The sequence below is a fragment of the Triticum urartu genome, chromosome 2A (genome assembly GCF_056163025.1).
Source record: "Triticum urartu cultivar PI428250 chromosome 2A, HENAU_Tu73, whole genome shotgun sequence".
Taxonomy (NCBI): Eukaryota; Viridiplantae; Streptophyta; class Magnoliopsida; order Poales; family Poaceae; genus Triticum; species Triticum urartu.
Window position 1 is genome coordinate 679,430,691 of NC_141874.1, and position 19,257 is coordinate 679,449,947.

The 19,257-nt window shown below is 40.4% G+C and overlaps 3 protein-coding genes across 3 annotated transcripts; all 3 read right to left on the bottom strand.

Moving 5' to 3' along the window:
* Positions 1-1,566: 1,566 nt before the first annotated feature.
* Positions 1,567-2,235, bottom strand: LOC125534044 (putative invertase inhibitor). The gene has a single exon (XM_048697351.2). The coding sequence runs from the start codon at positions 2,205-2,207 to the stop codon at positions 1,680-1,682; it is 528 nt and encodes a 175-aa protein (XP_048553308.1). The 5' UTR covers positions 2,208-2,235; the 3' UTR covers positions 1,567-1,679.
* Positions 2,236-11,419: 9,184 nt separating this feature from the next.
* Positions 11,420-11,941, bottom strand: LOC125534042 (putative invertase inhibitor). Its single transcript, XM_048697349.1, has one exon. It carries the CDS (start codon positions 11,939-11,941, stop codon positions 11,420-11,422), a length of 522 nt encoding a protein of 173 aa, XP_048553306.1.
* Positions 11,942-14,313: 2,372 nt separating this feature from the next.
* LOC125537828 (uncharacterized) lies at positions 14,314-15,061 on the bottom strand. Its single transcript, XM_087542108.1, has 2 exons — positions 14,665-15,061; positions 14,314-14,369 (listed from the first exon to the last, which is right to left on the bottom strand). Exons 1-2 carry the CDS (start codon positions 15,059-15,061, stop codon positions 14,314-14,316), a joined length of 453 nt encoding a protein of 150 aa, XP_087398234.1.
* Positions 15,062-19,257: the final 4,196 nt, after the last annotated feature.

Genomic DNA, 19,257 nt, shown 5'->3' on the forward strand with positions numbered 1-19,257 from the left:
AAAATGTGACCAACTTTATAAAAAAACTACCAACATTCACAATCTGAAATCAATATTAATAAATGTGTCATGATTTAAAGTTTCATACTGTATAACTTTAGTATGGCAGACGTTGATATTTTTTCATATAAATACGGTCAAACTTTGTGAAGTTTGACTTTAGAGAATTTTAATATGCAGAGTAAAAAGGACCGGAGGGAGTACATTCTCATCCAGCAAGATCTGGACAACTACACCCCAACACAACAAGGTCTTCTCATCCAGCAAGATCTGGACAACTACACCCCAACACAACAAGGTCAGAGAGTGACCTTCAGTTTAATGCAAACCCTTCCTGATATGCTCTGTGTCGCTAAGAGATATAGGAACTAGAGATAGAGAGATAGAAGATAGAGAAGATAGAGATAGAGATAGAAGAACCAGAGATAGATTTAGAGAAGATAGAGATAGAGATATGTACTTAATTATTTTGCATGCATCTTTTGCGAATAAAATTAGTTACCGTGCATTTCTCTCCCTTAGAGCATTTAAGGCCCGAATTGCCTAATCCAGATCCCTATACGTCTGCCGATACGCCTGCAGAAAGTGACCGAACATGCCTCATGCAAACACAAACACAAAGAAACCGGAATTTTGCCATTTGCAATCATAAACCGTATTTTTGAAACATCAAATACATGAAAACACATGCACGTCGATCATTTTGGTCAAACAATGCGCACAAATAGAAAATTTCAGGTCCGGCGGGGTTGGGGGTTTAGTGTCACCTCGCTGCACGAGGAGCGATGCGGCCGGCTTAGATAGCCGCATCATGCAAAAGCAGTAATCTTCTCTCTCAGTATGACCATCAATGCCCCCTTTGTGAGGGGTATGAACAGTCGAGTCATAGTTCATACTCTTCACAACTTCACAAAAGTGAGCGTTGATGGCCGTTCACATTTAGAAAGTTTTTAAGTTAAATCATTTTTCCACTCATAGCCATCATTCCATGACGAATTCATCGATGATCTAGAAGTAATGACCATGGGGCGGCGTCCGGTAGTGGTGACCTTGACCGATTACGGCTGTATGGACGAGGACAAACAAAGAAGAGAAGAGGGCTGGTCCGGCAAGGAGGGAGTGAATATGGGCGAAATTGCGCAGGCCCTAGCGATCAGTCTGATGTTGCACATCCGGACGTCCCCATACACCCCCCCCCTCCACCACCAAAAAAAGAATAAAAAATTGGTGCGGGCCCGGCGTTTGGGCTGGTGGAAACCTGGTTTGATACTATTTTTTTCATCCGTTCAATGACCGGGCAACCTGCTCGAGCATTTGGGGACGATATGGGAGTCTGGTTATACATAATCTTATGGCATCAGATCTCCTAAATAAGGATGAACATTAATGGGGCATATCCATTTCCTCCATCAGCGCCATCGTACATAAAACCGTGCGCCATGCATGTAAATATGGACAGATGGAGTATTTCTATTCTGTAAGCTCCAGAAAAATAAGAAATCATAAAATTAATTCTATAAGCTCCAGAAAAATAATAATTCAAGGCAATTCTATAAGAAAACAAAATTTCCGTCCAAACATATTTGCAAAGTTCACTGGTTTGAAATTGCAGGTTCCAAGAGTTTATTTGGTCGATCCAAATGATCATGGACTCGCAGCTAGAGTAGTTACCACGTTAGCTACAACATGGTGGTTATGGCGAGCGCGATGGAGCAGCCCTTGGAGAACTCAGCGTCCTCGGCGGCCAGCGGCGACACGACGCCCAGCTCGCGGAACCTTTCCTCGCAGGTGTCCGTGCCCAATATCACGGCCGTGAGGTTGGTCTTCGCGTCCTGCAAATTACCCGACTTGACGCCCTCCGCGGCGGCTTCGAGCCATTTCAGCGCCGCCGTGTAGTGCATCCGGCAGTCGGAGAGGCGCCCGCTGACCTTCTTGTCCGTCACCGAGGCCTTGAGGGCATCAATGCGCTTGCGGGAGTTCGCGGCCTCTCCTCGGGTGATCTTAGTGGCGATGACGACGAGGCCGTGCCTGTCCGCGGTGGCGCTGGCGCTGTCGCCCTGGAAGAACTTGATGCAGTAGTCGTAGCCGATGTCTTTCTTGCTTGCGCCGACGGACTTGCATGTGTCCTCTAGAGTGGAAGCCTCGGAGAAGACGAGGACGAAGAGGAGCACGAGGAGACAGGAGGGAGCTTGCCAGTGCCTCATCATGGTTTTTGGCACGACTATAACAAATCGTTTGTAGATGGTGCATATATATAGCCATGATTGATACAAAAATACCCCATGAGTATATCAATCTTCCAATTTGAACAAACCAATGAAAAAGGTATGTATTGCAAATATATTATGTTCTGCTATTAATAAATTACTCCCCCGATCCATATTAATTATCGCCGATTTAGTCCAAAGTTGTATTAAATCACCGAGAATTAATATGGAACATTACTCTCTCCGATCCATGTTAGTTGTTGCTCATTTAGTATAGAGTTGTACTGAATCACTCAGAATTAACATGGATCATTATTGTCTCCAATCCATGTTAATTGTTGCTCATTTAGTATAAAGTTGTACTTATCACTAAGAATTAATATGGATTGGAGGGAGTAATTATGTTTCCCTTTTCAGAATTTTTCAGAAATTATTTGATATTTCAAAAAAATGTTCATGCTCTCGAATATTGGTTAGAATTTTGAAAAGTGTTCTAAGTTTTAAAATTTGTTTGCAAATTCAAAAAAAGTGTTTCATAATAGTTTGGGAAATTCAAAACATGATCATGTTTTCCAAAAAAATGTTCTCCTTTTCCATAAAATCCAAATTTTGGATGAATATCCTGATTTTTTAAAAATCCAAAAATTTTGAAGAGAAAATTTGACTTTCCAAAATATGTAATCTTTTCGCTACAATTCCCGCTCCGGCGCCATTGGGCCGACCTAGTCAGGGTTGCCATGTGCATTTCGGCATCTTTTTGTGTCGCAAAAAGCGAGGACCATGTCCTCTCCAGTCCCGACGACATGAAGAGCCCAACCTCCGCTGGGCCACGATCATCATGATGTTGTTGCCGCTGCCGCCTGCTGCGGCGCCATACTAACATCCACCCTCAACAGCCCAAGACTTCCTGTCGCCAGCCCTACCTCCGCCCGGGTTGCCTCGCCCCACCACCAAGTTTTGAGAGATAACTATTTATATCTACAATATCAAATATATAAAATATGAAAGTTCATCTTATAATGAATGCAATAATTATGTAAGTTTGGCATTCTAGATGTAAATATTTTTCTTCACAAATCTGGTCAAAGTTTCCGATGCTTGAGTTTTCAAAAATATATATGCACTACATTACGGAATAGAGGGAGTACTCAATTTCATTTTTATGGTATATGTACTGATGTATCTTTGTGTTGGGGGAAATATGTACTTCATTATCTTGTAAAACATCTTTTGCATAAAAAAATTAGTCAGCGTGCGCATCTAATATCATGGCATGATATATCCAAAGTAATCACGAACATTAATGTTTGATATCCATTTAGTCAATCGCCACGATCATATGCAAATTGTGTGAGGTTAATGTATGGTTGCTATTTCCGTTCACCACAAAATCAGTTCTTACCAAAAAAACCTGCCAAAACGTACTTGCAAAGTTCATTGATCTAAAATCGTGGGTTCCAATATTTTATTGTTGCTCGATCCAAAATCATGAGCTCGTTGCTAGAACTTTTAAAACTAATCTACTTAAACTTTATAAGTGCTCATCGTACACTTAAAAAATGTCCATCAGTGTAGAATTTTTTTTGCACAATTTTTAAAACATATGTTTGTATCATTCAATAAAAAATTTAGTGACATTTAAAAAATAGTCATGTCTTTCAAAAAATGTTTGTGACATTTAGAAATAGGTTAATAAAATGTAAAAGTAATGATAGTGTAACTTTGCAGAAAATGTTTCATAAAAAGACCCGAGCCTCTGCTGGGCCACGACCATCATGATGTTGTTGCCACCGCCGCCTGCTGCGGCACCATACTAACATCACCCTCAATTGCCCAAGACTTCATGTCAGTTGGTAGCAGTGGCATGCAGACTTGTCAAGGCCAAACGAATGAGAAATCAACCGACTTGGTTAGAAATGGTATTTGTAAGGCCAAAATTTTGGCTTCGTTACAATCAAGGCCAAAAAATTGAGGTGGAAGACCCAAAAGTTTTGGTTTTGTTACAAACAAGGCCAAAATTTTGACAAGTCATGCGGATTTTCACTAGAAATTTCAGCAGCATAACACATTGGTGGAGAATCAAAATCACCGTGTCGTTCATTGCAGAATTCATTCATGCACTCTCAAGTCAAGGGCGTGTTTGGCTGCTTTCACTGTCGGGCCTGGCTCAGAGGGGAAAAACGAGCCAGGCTGAGCTGGGCCTGGATAAGTAAAAACAGGGTCAAAAAACATAGATTACCAGTTGATTGGTTGCCTACATTGGGGGTCTTGTCATCAAGATGCAATTTTCACCCGGCGTTTGGTTGCATACATGCATATGATTACCAGCGTTAACAACAAAACTTAACAGCCATCAGGTTGGGCTTGACATTTCGTCAAACACTTTGAGCGCGCCGGAGCTTCCACTGCCCATCGTGCCCACCACCAGCTCTCGGCGACCGTGGACACGCCCGACTCCCTGTTGTGGCCGTGGCGGCGCCCGGCTCGCCGCGGTCGTGGACGAGCTTGAGCTGACTCAGGCGGAATCAAACACGCCTTCCGCTTGTATCAGGATCAATCCAACCGAAACACCGAAGAGACGAAGACCAACGATGGATGTCACCCTGGTGAAGCAACTCAGGCGGATCCGTACGCTGGGCCGCAACTCGCTGTCGTGGTCGTGGTTGCAGCGCCATTCCCGTCACGGGATGCGGTCGCCGCTGAGTGAAAGTGCAACTATCCCTGGATGGTTTTGGTAATTCCTAACAACATATAGCTCATTGAGCTAATGCTATTTCAAGATAAATATTTCAGGAAAGCTCAATGTTCCGCGTGGCATGGATTAGAAAAGTGGACCCCTCAAAATGCAAAGGACAGAAGGATTGGCTCAAGCTCAAAGCACAATACTCTACATTTTTCATTTTAGTGATCCAAGATCACATTGAGTCCATAGGAAAAGCCAATACTATTAAGAGGGGATGAGGTGTTGCTTAATGGCTTGCTTGCTCAAAGTGCTTAGTGATATGCTCCAAAGCCCTCAACCACTTTCTCACATCCACATATGTACCAAACCAAAAAGTCAAACTCGGCCCCACCGAATCTTTCTATCCGGCGCCACCGAGTTCTCTTGACATAGCCACTGCCATAAACCCTAGTCTTTTCAGTCTCACCGATAGGGATCTCAGTCTCACCGAGATGGGATTGTAATCTCTCTGTTTCCCTTTGTAACGTTTCGGTCCAACCGAGATGAGCGATCGGTCCCACCAAGATTGCAATGCAAACTCTCTGTTTCCCTTTCGTAACGTTTCGGTCCAACCGAGATGAGCGAATCGGTCCCGCCGAGTTTGCCTGACCAACTCTCTGGTTAGTCTATTACCAAAATCGGTCCCACCGAGTTTGTATAATTGGTATCACCGAGATTACGTTATGCCGTAACCCTAACGAAATCGGTCCCACCGAGTTGACGTGTCGGTCCCACCGAAAATCCTAACGTTCACATTTTGAACTAAATCGGTCTGACCGAGTTCTCTGAATCGGTCCCACCGAGTTTGGTGATTTGTGTGTAACGGTTAGATTTTGTGTGGAGGCTATATATACCCCTCCACCCACTCTTCATTCGTGGAGAGAGCCATCAGAACATGCATACACTTCCAACATACATTTTCTGAGAGAGAACCACCTACACTTGTGTTGAGGTCAAGATATTCCATTCCAACCACATAAATCTTGATCTCTAGCCTTCCCCAAGTTGCTTTCCACTCAAATCTTCTTTCCACCAAATCAAATCTTGTGAAAGAGAGCTGAGTGTTGGGGAGACTATCATTTGAAGCACAAGAGCAAGGAGTTCATCATCAACACACCATTTGTTACCTCTTGGAGAATGGTGTCTCCTAGATTGGTTAGGTGTCACTTGGGAGCCTCCGTCAAGATTGTGGAGTTGAACCAAGGAGTTTGTAAGGGCAAGGAGATCGCCTACTTCGTGAAGATCTACCCGAGTGAGGCAAGTCCTTCGTGGGCGGCGGCCATGGTGGGATAGACAAGGTTGCTTCTTCGTGGACCCTTCATGGGTGGAGCCCCCCGTGGACTCGCAACCGTTACCCTTCGTGGGTTGAAGTCTCCATCAACGTGGATGTACGATAGCACCACCTATCGGAACCATGCATATTCTTGTACATAACCCGGCCTTTGGGCTATTGTGTGTATTGGCTTGCAAGATGAATTCTTTGATGGGAGAGAACCAAACCGTGAAGCTACCGCGGAAGAGTTGAAGATGCTGCAATACAACGCTCAAGCTTGTGATATTCTCTTCAACGGATTGTGCCCTGAAGAATTCAACAAAATCATCCGTCTTGAGCATGCAAAGGAAATTTGGGATACTTTGATTGATATGCACGAAGGTACCGAGTCCGTCAAGGAATCCAAATTGGATGTGCTTCAAAGTCAACTTGACAAGTTCAAAATGAAGGATGGTGAAGGTGTCGCTGAAATGTACTCTAGGCTTGCTGTCATCACAAATGAGATTTCTGGCTTAGGAAGTGAAGAGATGACCAATAGGTTCATCATCAAGAAGTTCCTAAGAGCCTTGGATGAAAACTATGATACCGTGTGCACATTGACCCAAATGATTCCCAACTACAAAGATCTCAAGCCAACAGAAGTCATTGGAAGAATTGTTGCTCATGAGATGTCACTCAAGGATAAGGAAGAGCTCCACAACAAGTCATGAAGGAAATATGCCCTAGAGGCAATAATAAAGTTATTATTTATTTCCTTATATCATGATAAATGTTTATTATTCATGCTAGAATTGTATTAACCGGAAATATAATACATGTGTGAATACATAGACAAACAGAGTCTCACTAGTATGCCTCTACTTGACTAGCTCGTTAATCAAAGATGGTTATGTTTCCTAACCATGGACAAAGAGTTGTTATTTGATTAATGGGATCACATCATTAGGTGAATGATCTGATTGACATGACCCATTCCATTAGCTTAGCACCCGATCGTTTAGTATGTTGCTATTGCTTTCTTCATGACTTATACATGTTCCTATGACTATGAGATTATGCAACTCCCGTTTGCTGGAGGAACACTTTGTGTGCTACCAAACGTCACAACGTAACTGGGTGATTATAAAGGAGCTCTACAGGTGTCTCCAAAGGTACATGTTGGGTTGGCGTATTTCGAGATTAGGATTTGTCACTCCGATTGTCGGAGAGGTATCTCTGGGCCCTCTCGGTAATGCACATCACATAAGCCTTGCAAGCATTGCAACTAATGAGTTAGTTGTGAGATGATATATTACGGAACGAGTAAAGAGACTTGCCGGTAACGAGATTGAACTAGGTATTGAGATACCGACGATCGAATCTCGGGCAAGTAACATGCCGATGACAAAGGGAACAACGTATGTTGTTATGCGGTCTGACCGATAAAGATCTTTGTAGAATATGTAGGAGCCAATATGAGCATCCAGGTTCCGCTATTGGTTATTGACCGGAGACGAGTCTCGGTCATGTCTACATTGTTCTCGAACCCGTAGGGTCCGCACGCTTAAGGTTTCGATGACAGTTATATTATGAGTTTATGAGTTTTGATGTACCGAAGCTAGTTCGGAGTCCCGGATGTGATCACGGACATGACGAGGAGTCTCAAAATGGTCGAGACATAAAGATTGATATATTGGACGGCTATATTCGGACACCGGAAGTGTTCCGGGGGATTTCGGAGAAAACCGGAGAACCGGAGGGTTACCGGAACACCCCCCCCCCCCCCCCCCCCCGGGAGAAGTAATGGGCCATATGGGCCTTAGTGGAGAGAGAGAGGGGCTTACCTTTGGTTTCTTTTGGATAATGAATGCATATAGGTTTCTTTTGGACTGCGCCTTCAAGCTCGAAGCGGGGATTACCCTGTCTCCGTTTTGATTTTACTTTAATTCGCATGGTCTAGTTATATAAAGATAATTTTTTTCTGTTAAACGCAAAGGTGCAGTTGGTCTGGTGGCTTCTATGCGGGGCGAATCATGGTCGGTCGTGGGTTCAAATCCCACTGTGTGCAACAATTTTTTTTACTTTTATTTGAGAATTTTCTGCATATAAATAAATAAAATGCAAGGGTGCTATCTGAGAAAAAAACAGTGCGTGCGGATTACCACCACCTCAGCCACTGATTGTAGGCCCCATCACGTTGGCACCCGTAATGATACAGCCGGATACGGTAGAAAGCATCGTATATGAACAAGAAGACAAGTTAGATGACTAGAAACACGTATTTTACAAGTTTACGCACTAAATTGACCGTCGTGTGCAAGTTCTGTGACTTGTGGTGTATTTACCTCTAAAAAATATACAGTATTAAGGTTTTTTCTAGTTGGACAGTCGAACCTCCGGACCTGCCTTATGTCTGTGCTGGCAGATGATGTAATCTCTTCGGTTAATTAATAAAGCTAACCATGATGGTCTCTCTAAAAAAAATTTTACTCCCCGATCCATATTAATTGTTGCCGATTTAGTCTAAAGTTGTAATTAATCACCGAGAAAATTAATATGGATCATTACTCTCTCCGACCCATGTTAATTGTTGCTCATTAATTATAATATTGAACTAAATCACCGAGAATTAATATGGATCGTAGGAAGTAATTATATTCCTTTTTGGACTCAATTTATTCCTAACAAAACTTGGGCGTGTTTATGCCAAAAATATTGGGACGTCCAACTCAAAAAGAAAAATTGGGAGGGACGGGTGATGCAACATTTCCTATTTGTCGCATTCCGAATGTCGAGCGAGCAACGGAAACAGGCCGGTCCGTTTAGCTATATACTGGTTCCCCGGTTTCGGGACTCTTATGGAAGGTTCTGGTCTAGTTTTTATTAGTTTTTTATTTATTTTTCTGTTGTTTTTCCATTTTTCTTCAGTTTCCTTTTCTTTTCCCTTTTCTTTTTTCTACCTCAAATGTTTCCATTATATGAAATTTTCAAAATTTGTTCGGAATTTCAAAAATCTTCGTGTTCTCAAATGTTGATTGGAATGTCGAAAAACGTTATACATTTTAAAATGTGTTTGCAAATTTCAAAATGTATGTGTTTCAAAAAAGTTTGGGAAATAAAAATATGATTGTGTTTTCCAGAAAATGTTCCCATTCTCCCAAAAAATTGAAATTTGGAAAAAAATAGCCTGGTTTAAATTTTTTTAAGAAAAAGTTCAACTTCTTAAAATATGTCACCTTTTGAAATATGATCAAGTTTTCAAACAATGTCATAAATTTCAAATGTTGTTTGTATTTTAAATAAATATTCAAAATTTTGAAAAAAAATCAAGTTCTCAAAAAAATTCAGTTTTTTCAAAATATGTTTGGGTTTTATTATTTTTTTAAATGTTTGTATTTTAGAAAGGTGATCATTTTTCCATAAAAATGATCAAAGATTTTAATATATATTTTTCCATGTTATCGGAAAACCGGATGAAAAAAAGAGAAAAACCCAAGTGCTACAGTAGATGAGCCATTACAATGTCATCTTTTCGCTGCTATTCCCGCTCACAGCGCCAGTGGACCGGCCTAGTCGGGGTTGCCAGGTGTATTTCGGTGAGTTTTTGCCCCAACAAGCGAGGACCCTGTCTTCTCGAGTCCCAACGAAATGAAGAGTCCAACATCTAATGGGCCATGACCATCATGATGTCATTGCCACCGCCGCTTGTAGCGGCGCCATACTAGCACCCACCCTCAACTGCCCAAGACTTCCTGTCGCCGGCCTACCTCTGCCCAGGGTGCCTCGCTCCACCATCCATTGCACAATGTTTTCTTGTATGCATTGTCGCAGTTGTTATGAAGTAATTTTTTTTTCATGCAAGTCTTTTTTGGCAGTTACATAATTTGAGGATGCTGGAATTTTTTGTTATAAATGTCAAAGTTTTCTATTATTGTAAAAACAAATTGGCACAGGGTTTGGTTAAATCCTGGCTCCGTCACTTGCAAGCGGAGGCATAGAGGAGTTCCCGGGTGTTGTGTCGGTGCAGCTCGGCCGGGAGCACATTATTCCCCAGTCAGATAGTACTTCTCGAGCTTATCAATGCTTAGGAGATGGGCCAAGTAAATGATAGACATTGTTATATGCCCAACGATTCTCCCTAGAGAAAGTTGAGAGCCATAATGATGCGGCTGTTCTAATCCCAAGCTTACGCGAGCTCGGGTGAACAGTAAAAATAAAAAAACATGGGGATTTTTAAAAAGAAATTTTAATTTTTTTTGTGTGAAACGTTGACCAAATATTTGTTTGCTTGCAAAATTGTCAAAATCATGAAAAAATTTAATGCTCCAAAATGTTATTTTCAAATGCATTTTGGAGCATTGATTCTGTTTCCTTTGCCACATTTTCCACGAATGTCATTTCATGATAAAATTTTGCAAGCTATGAAAACATTTGTCAATGTTGCACACACAAAAAATGATTTTTTTACTTTTTATTTTATTGTTACCCGAGCTCACATGAGCTCGGCCATAGAAAAACACTTTCGAAGAGGCATACATATGATTTGTTCCTAAATTCTATATACTTGAATACTTGATCCTCACTACTACTAGTTTTGTCAATATGCAACTATACCAATTCAACATGTCATTGTACATGAGAAAATACTGAATAGATATTCTACAAATATACAATAATCAACTACAAAAGATTATATTTATTTAATTTTAATTCTCGTATTATTAGTCCACTAGCAAATCTCATTAATATAACGGTGTCCAATTGCCACATCAACGCGCATGGTATCATCTCGAGTGGTTGCTATTCGCTACCTAATTTTAAGCATGCAACAATGCCACATCAAAAGGTTATGTATGTTAAGCATGCAACCATGCGCTCTGGACATGTATCAGGACGGCCCATCACAGGTTGGTTCGCATGTACTTAATTATCTTGTAAACATCTTTTGCGTACAAAATTAGTCGGCGTGCGGATGTCCAAAGTAATCACGAACATGAATGCTTGACATCCATTTAGTCAATTGCCACGATCATATGTAAATTGTGTTACATGGGCTTAGTGTCTGATTGCTATTTCCGCTCACCACAGAATCAATTCTTACAAAACAGCCAAAGGTAGTTGCAAAGTTCATTGATCTGAAACCGTGGGTTCCAAGAGTTTATTGCTCTATCCAAATGATTGTGGGTTCGCTGCTAGAACTATTAGCCTGATTCACATCCTGGGCGGCTAGCTAGCTAGCTACAACGTGCTCGCTATAGCGAGCGCGATGGAGCACCCCTTCGTGAACTCGTAGTCCTCGTCGGCCAGCGGCGACCTGACGCCCAGCTCCCGGAACCCTTCCTCGCACGCGTCGGGGTTCTCCAACGCGGCGTTGAGGTTCGCCTCCCCGTCCTGCAAATGACCCGACTTGATGGCCTTCGCCGCCGCGTTGAGCAGGTGCAGTGTGCTCGTGTACAGCGCGTGACAGTGGGAGAGGCGCCTGGCGATCTTCCTGTCCGTCTCCGAGGCCTTGAGAGCGTTGATGCGGTTGCGGGTGTTCGCCGCCTCTGCTCGGACGATCTTCGCGGCGATGACGACGAGGCCGCGCTTGTCCGCGGTGGCGCTGGCACTGAAGACCCGGAAGAACCTGATGCAGTAGTCATAGCTGATGTCCTCGTTGCTTGCGCCCAAGGACTTGCACGCGTCGTCTAGGGTGGAAGAGCTCGACGAGACGAGGAGGGAGAGGAGGACGAGGCAGGGGAGAGCCTGGCAAGCCCCCATGGTGTAAGGACGCACGATTGCCTTGACTTGATGAGTAATATATCTGATGTTTATGATGCTGATAACAAATCATATGCAGATGGTGCTCATATATCTGTCACTGTAAATAAATACAGAAATATACTTGATGAGTGTATCAATATCAATCTTGGGCAGCAACTTCGGACAAACCCATAAAAAATGTACTCCCTCCTTTGCGGTTTATAAGGCTCAATTCAAAAATCTCACCAACCAAGATAGATGATGAGTGGTGAAATATTTTTTGTAGTTTGCAAAAGCACCCAATTAATGCTTTTGTTTTCCTCAAAAAATTATGTTTACGAATGCATTAATTGCACATTGGTTAGTTTTCTCTTGATACTTGCATGCAATGATTTAATGCACCTTGAAGTCTGAACATGTGATGGGGAACAATCAAATTGAGCCTTATAAAATAGAAAAACTAAAATTTTAAAATAAGCCCTATAAACCAAAAAGGAGGGACTACTAATGATAATTAAATGAATATTGAGTTTTTGACAGTAATAAATAAACAAATTAAATCAATTTATTCCTAATGGATCTGGTGATTGCTTGCGGTGCACGGGACTCGAGCACAAAATTATCCACTGGGCTGGTACTTCTTGAAATCGCGTGGACAATGTCATTGGGTTGGTTCTATGCCCCACGTGCCAGAGAGAGAGAAAAAAGAACTCGGTTAAACAAAAATGAGAAGTGCACTTAATGGGCTCATGCCGATCATGCCCAAAAGAAAAATAAAAATAAAAATAAAAATCATGTGGACGATCAATGTTGATGTAGCTTTTCTTTTAATTATTTAAATTACTTACCACATGTAGCTGATACCGTGATTAACGTCAAATGCTTGCTTCGACCTGTGGCGCACTTGGTAGCAGTAGCATGCAGACGCATGGCCATATGCTGCATCCAAAAGAAGTCAACATGAGAAAACACCATATATATATTAAAGGAGGAAACCATTCCTCTAAGGTCTAGGGTTCCTCTGCCTCCTACCGGCGCCGTCGCCGGTCCGCCTCGTCTCCGCTGACCTTAGGGCTATGGTGATGCGGTGGATCTCGGGCCTTGCTGGCCAGAGGACTCTGTTTTTAGATGTTCCAATGAATTCTGTTAGGGTTTGTGTCCTGTTGAGGAAGACGGGACGGTGGCCGCTCCCTGAAGATGGAATAAAGTTTTTGCCTAGCCCCTGTCCCGATGGTGTGTCTAGCATTGTAGGTGGGCGTGTGAAGGTGTGTCTCCGGTGGATCCGTCCTTAGTGAATTTGCTCGCATCAGATTGTAGTTTGTCTGCGCTGCTCTTCATCGGCGACGGTTGCTAATCTGCTGTGCTGATCCGATGGGGCCTTAGCACGACGACCTTTCAACTGTCTACTATAATAAGTTTTACCCGGTCCCAGCAAGAGAGGAGCGATGACGGCGGCCCGCCTTCGGCCCACTTCAGTGATAATAGTCGTCGCTAGGTGGTCTACGAATCTAGATGTACTTTTTATTATTTTGGTGTTCGTTGTACTATCATAATTGAAGATAAATAGATCAAAAGTTTTCAAAATAATAATAATCATGAAAATGGCAAGAGGATACTCGACACTAGCTGGAGAAAGAGAATGATCGCTCCATGCTTGATTCATGTTGAGTCAAATATCTAGTCCGACCTCAATCCCCGGGCGCTAGCTCCCGCTGAAACGCACGCTGACACGTGTTAGTGCAGGAGTGCACCCTCTCCATAGCTATGGTGATAAACTCCCAATAAAGAGTATTTTGATGTTAAAAAAATACGGAGGATGCCTTTTCCCCCTTGTTGCTCCCTATGTATGTGCATGTCAAGAATTCTTTTGTGCGTACAAGTGTTTCATGCCGACCAGGTAAGTAAAAGTTGGTACGTGAAAAATGCATCCTTTTTTCAGGTTTAGCTATGTTTTTCTCTATAAAATTGGCATTTGTGTATTAATCTACCAAGGCGTAGAATACCATAATCATTTTTTTGCAGTGAATAGAATACATAATCATGTGGAGATTGTACTTTGTAATTCTACATATAATCAATAAAAAAAGATTATCTATGTGTGATTGTCTATTTTATTTTGTTTTTAACGCAAAAATTCTCAGCACAATAATGATTTTATCAATTCTTTTGTGTGAGATTAAAACAAGTTACGATGAAAGCAAACTCTCTAGTACGACGCAAACTTCTGCGGCACTCACTTAACTATTATTGCTGGATTGAGAGAAGAAGACACCATTGCTATTTCAAATCAGCACAAAATTAAAACAAATCCACGGGAAAATAAAATCTGCGCCAATACATCTTGCATAGTGCAGTGATCACATTGTGGCTTAGAAATTCGAGAGATTTGCTCATCCAAATGACCCCAGACTTCTGCACCAGTTACCCCAGTTCATATCCTTGACGGCTAGTTAATACCACGTTACAGCCTTAGGGCATCTTCAATGGTTGTAAGATAGTTGTTAATAGACTTTGCACATAGGATTTTTGATGATGTGTCATATAATAAACGAGAAAAGAGAGGAATGTTGTATGTACATGAACCAACACCCCTTGCACAAGCTTCAATGTAGAATGAGAGAGCATCTTATTTATTATCTCACATCCTATTAGGCAAACTAGATACAATCCATTGAAGTTGTTGTATGTTAAAGTATTGGTTGATGACATGACACATTTTACCAACAAGCTAACATACAAACCGTTGGAGATGTCCTTAATGGATACACACTCGTTAAAGAACACGTTGTCCTCATCGGCCAACGGAGAATTCACACCGGTCTTGCGGAACTGTTCCTCGCAGTTGTAGAAGATGTCTAGGTTTTTGTCGAGGCTCGTCAACGCGTCCTGCAACTTGTCAGACGGAATGTCCCTGGCAGCCTCGTCAATCCGGCCCACGGCACTTGAGTACTTCTGGTCGCACGTGGCAAGGGAGGTTTGGATCTTCTTATCCTTGCTCCCCGCCTTGGGGGCGGCGATGCGCTTGCGGGTGTTCACGGCGGTCGCACAGGAGATCCCCATGGCGATGAAGATGAGGCCGTGCTTGTCTGCGGTGGCGCTGTCTTTGCTGGCTGGAAGAATTTGATGCAGTAATACCATTGCGGTAGAACCTGCATGTCTCTTCTAAAACGGAAGCGCCGGATAAGGTGAAGACCAGGAGGAGGACAAGGTGCGAGAGAGCTTGTGACAGCCTCATAGTTTTGCTACCACGATTTTCTTGGGTTTATGAGATGTGTCGGGTATCAATGTTGACCTAGGAATACCCTATCAAATTGTATGGTTGGATGGTATATATAGAAGACATTGTCATCCGAATAATTACCACAGGAAATATATAATTCAATGCCAAAAAGATCTTGGCAAACCAATTGAATTTACATTTATTGGTTACTCATATATGAATAAATATTTGGATTCTAATAATAACCACGGGAATTATATCAATCAATGCCGAAAACATCTGGGCAAACCAATTGAATTAACATTTCTTGTTTGCCCATATATGAATAAATATTTGAGATTCTAATAATAACCATGGTAATTATATCAATCAATGTCGAAAAGAACTTAGCAAACCAATTGAATTAACATTTATTGGTTGCTCATATATGAATAAACCAATTGAATATTAATTTTACGACAGTAACAAATAAACAAAACCAATCTATAACAGTGTTGGGGATTGTGGGTGGTGCAGACTGGACTTTTTTTAGGCAATGCAGATAGGAAACTGGAGGCCGGGAGCTCCTATAGGGTGCATTAAGCACCATCTAACCTTCTTGACGCCCATGCACCCTCGCTTATGGGCACGCCCAATAGGAAGACAAGCGCTGGACTGGTTTTCTGGTTCGCTCGATCACGTTAACAGGTCGCGGTTGACAAGTTGACCGGTAAACTATTATCTTATAAAAAAATAAAAAATAGCAAGTTTTTTTTAAAAAATACATGCATTTTAAAAATGTTGGAGTTTGAAAAACAGTTCACAATTTTCTCAAAAGTTCATTAATTTGACAAAAAATCATTGATTTTAAAAAAAGTTCAACAATTTGTAAAACAGCTCACAAATTAGAAAAAAGTTCATCGGTTTTGAAAAAACAAATCATCGAATTTGAAAATTTTCATTAAATATGACAAAAGTTCAACGCATTTGAAAAAATGTTCATAGAATTTTAAAAATAAGTTCATCAAGTTTGAAAAGGTTTCATCAAATTTGAAAAAATAATCATAGAATTTGAAAGAAGTTCATCGAATTTTTAGAAAGCTCAGTGATTTGAGAATAAAATCAAAGAATTAAAAAAAATCATCATTGATTTAAAAAATTCATCAAATTTGAAAATTATCGTGCATTTTAAAATGAAAAAAGTAAAGAAAATAAAAAGGGAAAAAGAAAAGAAACAGAAACAGAAATGGAAGAAAAAACAAATAAGAAATCCCTGCTTTTTGTACTGTCATATTTAAGGAAGAAAAAGAAAGTAACATTGTCATAGCACGAAAGGTGGCTAGTATGTTACCTCATTTTGTGCAAATAGGCCGCCCAAGCGCGACGCGGGGTGTGTGTGCCCGTTTGAGTAAACTGAAGAAACGGGCGCCTTAAGGGAACTCCTAATCGGCGCCGGTTGTAGTTTCTGGGGCCCACGTGGCTCCTGGTGGGCCGACCCATACAAGGCAAAAAGCCTATCGCTTGCCAGCTCACACGTACGTATGCTCGTTCTCCTTCTCCAAAAAAAAGTATGCTCCTTCTCCACTTCAATCAAAACAAAAATGTATGCTTTGTTCAACAGTTGACCAATCAAACGTTGACCTCCGAAAAAGACGCAAAAAATCAGAAAAATCACAGAAAATCGAAAAAGGTTTTGAATTCAAAAATATTAACAATTGTTAAAAAAATACATCCAAATAGAGGTTCTTGAATTGTAAAAGCGTTCATCGAAATCTAAAAAATATGTTCCTAAAATTTTAAAAAGTCCATCGATTTAAAAAAAGGTTGACAAAATCGCAAACAGAGTTCGCAAAATTGAAAAGAGTTCATCAATTTGTAAACCAGTTCACAAATTTGAAAAAACAGTTCATCGATTTCTAAAAAAACTTCACAAAGTTGAGAAAAATCATATATTTTGAAGAAACAGTCATCAATTTTGTAGAAAGGATCATCAAATTTATAAAAACTGCATCCGTTTTCAAAAAAAGTTCATGAGTTGAAAATAACTTCATTGTTTCTGTAAAACACTTCATCAAAATTAAAGAAGTTCATCAGTTTTGAAAAGGAGTTCATCAATTAGAAACAAAAGTTTATTTGAACTGAAAAAGTTTGTCGGTTTTAAAAAAATCATCGAATTTGAAAAACAGTTTGTTGAATTTGAAAAAAAGTTCAAAGATTTTAACACATAGTTCATATATTTTTTTTTAAAAATTGATTTTAAAAATAACGTTCAACGAATTTGAAAATTTTCATAGAATTTAAAAAAATCACCAAATGTTTTAAAAAAATCACGGATTTTTAGAAAGAAATTTCTGATTATGAAAAAAGTTCATTGATTCGGAAAAAATGTTGGTCGAATTTGAAAAATATATCATCAAATTCGAAAAATAGTTAGTCCATGTGAAGAAAAAGTTTGTTGAATTTAAAAAGTTTGTATATTTTATAATAAGATAAAGAAAAGAAACAGAAAAGCAAGAAAAAAAAATCAAAAATACAAACAAGAAAGAGAAAAGGAACAAAAAGGGGAAAGGGGAGTAAGTGAACACACGACATGTGTTGTCCCACGTGATTATGGCAGCTCGCCATGAGGAAAGATCAGGTTCAATAACTTACCCATGCACCCCTTTTTTCTATTCTTAACAGAGAAAGGAAAAAAAGCAAGTGGTCCTACCTAGCTCGAAGGAACTTCAAGCACCTGTTTGCAAAGCGGGGGCTTGCACTGAGCCGCCAAATAGGATCCACCGCCTTAAGGGGCGCCCCTACACCTCGCCTTTAGCGAGTGTAACTTCCGACTCGCTGAATGCGGCGCGGGCGAGGTCACGGCTTGTTTTTATTTTATTTTTTTACTTTTTACTTTATTTTTCACTTTTGTATACTTTATTTTCATATACTTTATTAGAAAAACACTCTATAAAAACATTTGGAACATGTTGGACAAGTATTCGAAAAATGTTGAACAAGTATCCAAATGTTTTTAATCAGACATTCGATTATTGTTGAATAAAGTATTTGAAAATTGTTAAAGAAGTATTTCAAATATGTAAATCAAGCATTCAAAAAATGTTGAATAAGTATTTTCAAAATTTTAATGAAGGATTCGGGAAATGTTGAACAAGTATTTGAAAAATGTTGAACAAGAGTTTAAAAAGAGTTATTAAGCATTCAGAAATTGTTGAACAAGAATTTGAAAAATATTAATCAAGCAGTTGGAAAATGTTGAACATGTATAGGAAAATTGTTTATAATTATGTTTAACAAATTTATGAGTTGTTTTGGTAATGTAAAAAAATATTAATCAAGAATTTTAAAAATAATGTTGAACAAGTATTTAAAAAATGTTAAACAAGCATTTTGGAAATGTCCACCATGTATTAAAATAATGATGAATTTTTTTATCATAAATATAAAAATGAAAATGAATAAAAAAACAGAGAAGAAAAAAGAAATGAAACAGGAAAAGAAGAGGAAAAACTGAGAGAACCGGCTCTAGTTACCTTAAGAAGGACGCCCCGTAGTATTAACCACGGACGGTGGCCGGAGTGGCTTGCAGCGTCATGCATCTTTCTTGAGGTATGGGGATCAGTGCATCTTTTTCTTCTTTTATTTTAAGAAAAGTGTGGGCATGGGCCGGCCCAGTTGCTTGCGCGAGTGGTGATTTTTTTCAACAAGAGCAGCTTATGTGTCACTTGATGCGAGACATAGCTTTCGCGCCCCTTAATGGCCGTTTAGGATTTGCCCTAGAGTCATGGAGGACACAGCTCTGGACTGAGCTGGTACTTCTCAACATCAGGTGGCAAATGCATAGGAGGAACGGGGACAACCCAAGTAAGTTATTTGTAGGCAAATAACCCAAGTAAGTGGTTCTATGCCGGTATGCCCACTCTCCTAGCAAAATAAAATGAGAATTGCATTTAGTGGGTTCATGCCGATCAGCCCCAAATTTAACACAAAAAAAGACGGAATGCCTATTCCCTGTCATGGATGCCTAGGTGAAGAAAAGAAAATCCCACACAACCATGGGCCCGATGAGTTCTATGCTTTGCTGTTCTTTCATCCGCTCTGTTTTTATTTATTTTTAATTTTGTTTATATTTGAA

Excerpts from the sequence above, each read along its gene's own strand:
- LOC125534042 (XM_048697349.1), bottom strand. The coding sequence starts at position 11,941 with ATGGGGGCTTGCCAGGCTCTCCCCTGCCTCGTCCTCCTCTCCCTCCTC.
- LOC125537828 (XM_087542108.1), bottom strand. The coding sequence starts at position 15,061 with ATGGTATTACTGCATCAAATTCTTCCAGCCAGCAAAGACAGCGCCACC. Across the intron at positions 14,370-14,664 it reads CATTAAGGACATCTCCAACG|CCGTCAAGGATATGAACTGG; the intron begins GTTTGTATGTTA and ends GGTATTAACTAG.
- LOC125534044 (XM_048697351.2), bottom strand. The coding sequence starts at position 2,207 with ATGATGAGGCACTGGCAAGCTCCCTCCTGTCTCCTCGTGCTCCTCTTC.